The following is a 3,822-nucleotide window of genomic DNA, read 5'->3' as shown; positions in this document are numbered from 1 at the left end:
GGTACAGCTGACGCAGCGCCTCGTCGCGGCGGAGCGCGAGCGCCTGGGAGGCTTCGTGCCATCTGTCGAGGATCGCAGAGAGCACCGCCTCCTGGTGACACAGGGCGGGAGGGGGGAAGAGGTTTGATGGGACGCAAAGGGGATTATTCCGGTTGATTGGAGCGGGGGGCATGATGATTGCATGTGACGGGGGTGTGGAGACAGCGTGCGCAGATCCACCTGCGAGCTGGCTCTGGGGTGCGCGGGGGGTCCTGCAGCTGCGCGCTCGCAGGCTCGCGCGCGCATGCGAGCATCCCGGGGAAAGGCTGCCCCGGGGTCAAGACGCGCGGGCACGGCCATCGCGGCGCGCACCTGATCGGGCTCCAGCTCCAGCTGCTGGGCAGCCCACATCCTGCGGCGCAGCACAGCCGGCACAGGTGGTGAGCCGGGCAGCGCGCCGCGACCGCCGCCGGCGGGCGATCGGGCGGCATTGGACAGGCGGGCAGCAGCGCGGCCGCGAGCCCGGGCGCGGCCGCGCCGCCCCAGCAAAGGCAGGGCGCGTGTGCGCGGCAGAGCGAATCCCGTTTTCTTCGCCGCTGCCCCCTGCGCGCTGCGCCGCTCACCAGTGCTCCACGGAGCAGGCCATGGCCCCGCGCCCCTCCCATGCCTCCTCGTCTTCCGCCCCGCCGCCCCCGCCCCCGCCGTCCAGCGGCGGGAAGATCGGCCGCGCGTACGCCGCGGCCAGCGGCGGCGGCGCGCGCCTGTCACTGTCTCCGTCATCCGGCGGCCCCAGCACCAACGCGGCGGCGGCGGCGTGTTCCAACAGCTCACGCAGCAAGCTGTCCAGCTGCGCTCGATCCGCCGCGGCCTGCGGCGCGCCGCTGCGCGCGCGCAGCGACAGCGGCGCGCTGCGCAGCAGGTATGCGTGGAGCGCGCCCGCGAACGCCGCGCCGGCGTCGGGTCGGCGCAGCGCGCCGGAGCGGCGGGCGTGGTCGGCGGCGCCAGGCAGGGACCAGCGGAGGCCGGCGGGCGGCAGCGGCGCGGCCATGGCGCTCAGGACCTCTGAGTCTGCGAGCTGCTGCCGCAGGCCGGAGAGCTGGGTATCCCAGAGCGGCTGGGGCGCCGGCACGCCTGTTTCAGGGTCTGTCGCGGCCGCGAACTGCAGCAGCTGCTCGAGGTGCCGGATGGCCAGGCGCGCGGCGGCGGCGCGGCCGAGCAGCTGGTGCTGCTGGCGCTGGAGGCGATCCACCTGGTGCAGAGGGGCCGCCGCCGCGGGTCGGTCAGGAGTGCTCGTCGTGGGGTCATCAGATGTGTCAGCAGCGGCCGCTGTGACAAGCGTGCAATCCCAGTTGATAGCCGATTGCTGCCAGCGTTGTCGTTGGTTAATAACTTACCTCAAGCCTCCTCTGCGCGAGAACCCGTACGAGATGTGCCAGTCTACGGTGGGAGCATGGACCCATCGCGCCCCGCTGCGCATTGTCCGGAATGTGGTGCTCGCGCCCGAGCTCTAAGGGCTTTTCCATCGTCCCTTACGTTTTCCAGCGCGTGTGATATAACTCTGGCACCATGCACCGTGCAGCTCTCCCGCGCACTGGTTCGTTGTTGCCGCGGCCAACGCGCCCGAAAGTATTACTTAGCAAGCCTTGTAATCGTACTGGAAGTGGCCTTTCGAGACGTTCCCTAGACTGCTCACCGACGGCATCAACCACTCCACAGAATGCAGAGCGGGTGACACGCGCAACTTCGCGGCCCCAGCTACAGCAACGAAGGTTCCGCCGGTGTGGCTGGGTGGCAAGGCAGCCCAAAGCGAGCACGCCGCCTCGCTTGTCAAGCACAGCGCCTGCATGCACCCGCGCAACGCATTGCCCGCCGGCTGGGAGGGAGGCACGTCCAATCCTGTGAACTCGCGCCCGCGAGGTGACCAGGTGAGTCACCCAGCTCCGCGCTTGCCCGGGGCAGCTGCATGCGGTGACCCCGCCCGACCCCGCCAGGCTGCGCTGGTTGGGCCGCGATCAGACGAACGCCGCCGCGACCCGCGCCGCTGTTGGACCTAGCCATACATCGTAAGCAGCGGGCGTGCTGCTGCCGCCGCGCCAGCGTTGACTCCCAACCGCTCCGCGCGGCGGGCGGGGTCCCGCGCGGCCGCCAAGTAGGCCATCAGCGGAGCCCTGGTGCAGACACATCAACCGGAACCGCTTGGTATGGGGTTGAGGTCGTGCGGACGGGGGCGGTCGGCGGGGCCGCCCCTGCCCCAGCGGGTGCCTGCACTCCAACCGCCGCACCGCGCCGCGCCGCGCCCTCCTGCGTGCCTTCCCCGCCGCGCGGGGCGTTGTGTGCTGCAGTGACGCGAGCCTCAAGTCCACCCCTGAAACTTACACCTGAAAGATACAGCGCATTAAGGAGATCCCTCACTTTTTTAAGAACGGCAGGGCAGTGGGTACGAACGTGATCGCCTGATAGCGTCAAGCGCAAGTGTCCATCTTTTGAACTCAGGGTCACGGCTCACGCTGCTGAGCAGCAAAGCCAGCGCGTGAGGCCACCCTCTCCAGTGCTTGCATGGCTTGTGAGGTTGGCTTGTGGGGTCGGGCGCCGCCGCGAGCGATCCTTGGTGTCCAAATCAAGTCGGCGACCAGTGGCCAGTGCGTCGGATAAGCAAAATTGCATATTTTAGAGCAGCCCTACAGATGCGCGCCTGCGCAGCGCTGCATGCACAGCGGAGACTGGCGCAGCGGACGCAAGTGAAAGCATTCCAGCAAAGTCACACAGCGGGAGCATTCCAAGGGCGGGCGCCCAGGTCCCCACCCCTCATCAGGGGCTGTGGCCCCTGCCCCTGTGCCCTGGTGCCACTCGTGCTGCGACGACATGACGTCATCGAGAGGGTCCTCGCACACGACCCCCCAAAAACGCCCCGCAATTGAAGAAAACCCAAACTTGTCGCCCATGTAACCCCCAGCCCCTGGTTACAACATCGGACGGCAAACACACACGCCAACACGCACGCGGTTGCGCGAGCGCGTCGCGCGGCACGCCTGACCACCCTCCCCGTCCGCCGCCGCGGCGCGGCGTCGTGTTGAAGCCTCCGCCGCGGCACGGCCCAGGTCGCCGCCACGCGGTCAGAACCGGTTCAAAAAGTTGCCCAGCTTGTGGCCGATAGCCTTCACCTCCCCTTTGAGCTTCTCCCCGGTCTGCCCGGGCAGCAGGTTGGCCACCGCCGCGGCCGCGCCGCCCACCAGGCCGCCCGCGCCGGTGGAGGCGAGGGCGGTGTGGGCGCCGTAGCCGCCGGGCATGTTGGCGAGGGCGGGGTTGCCGGAGGGGATGAGGAGCGGCGCGACCTGTCAGGGTTGGGGTTGGGGTGGGCATGCCCAGGGTGTGTGTGTGTGTGTGCGTGCGTGTGCATATGTGTGTGTGCGTGCGTGTGTGTTTGTGTGTGTGTGTATGCGCGGATGCGTGTATTTTGAGGGAGTACGGAGAGGCCCTGGTGGAGGCATGTCAATGAGGAGGGGTGGGAGGCAAAAGCCAAACGGCGGGGGCCGCGAGGCCTGCAGCGGAGCCCGCCTCGCTCGCACGCAACCCCTGGAGGCACCCCAAGGCAAGCGCAGGCGGCCGGCTCCCGCCCTCTTTCCCCCAAAAGAGACCTGCTCCAAGTCAGGATGAGGCCAGTCCAAAATCGCCGCCGCGCTCACAGCGCGACTGCCGCACCTGCCAGTGCGCCTCTACGGGCCCCCAGCGCCCGGGCGCCCCCGTCTCGCAGCGCAGCGCGAACATGAGGCCCCCGGGGGGCTGGGGGATGCCGGTGGACGGCTCGGTGTAGGGCGTGTCCAGGCAGAACACCTGGAGGGGGGC

General features: G+C 69.2%; 2 protein-coding genes across 2 annotated transcripts; both read right to left on the bottom strand.

Annotated features, from left to right (window-relative positions):
- Window positions 1–598: 598 nt before the first annotated feature.
- MNEG_14943 (hypothetical protein) lies at window positions 599–1,027 on the bottom strand (the record flags this gene model as incomplete). Its single annotated transcript, XM_014036587.1, has 1 exon — window positions 599–1,027. One exon carries the CDS (start codon window positions 1,025–1,027, stop codon window positions 599–601), a length of 429 nt encoding a protein of 142 aa, XP_013892041.1.
- A 2,065-nt stretch (window positions 1,028–3,092) lies between these two features.
- Window positions 3,093–3,744, bottom strand: MNEG_14942 (hypothetical protein; the record flags this gene model as incomplete). Its single annotated transcript, XM_014036586.1, has 2 exons — window positions 3,093–3,311; window positions 3,679–3,744. The coding sequence occupies 2 exons, from the start codon at window positions 3,742–3,744 to the stop codon at window positions 3,093–3,095; spliced, it is 285 nt and encodes a 94-aa protein (XP_013892040.1).
- Window positions 3,745–3,822: the final 78 nt, after the last annotated feature.

This window comes from Monoraphidium neglectum (genome assembly GCF_000611645.1).
Source record: "Monoraphidium neglectum strain SAG 48.87 unplaced genomic scaffold scaffold04893, whole genome shotgun sequence".
Classification (NCBI taxonomy): Eukaryota; Viridiplantae; Chlorophyta; class Chlorophyceae; order Sphaeropleales; family Selenastraceae; genus Monoraphidium; species Monoraphidium neglectum.
This window is presented reverse-complemented; position numbering and strand designations above follow the sequence as displayed.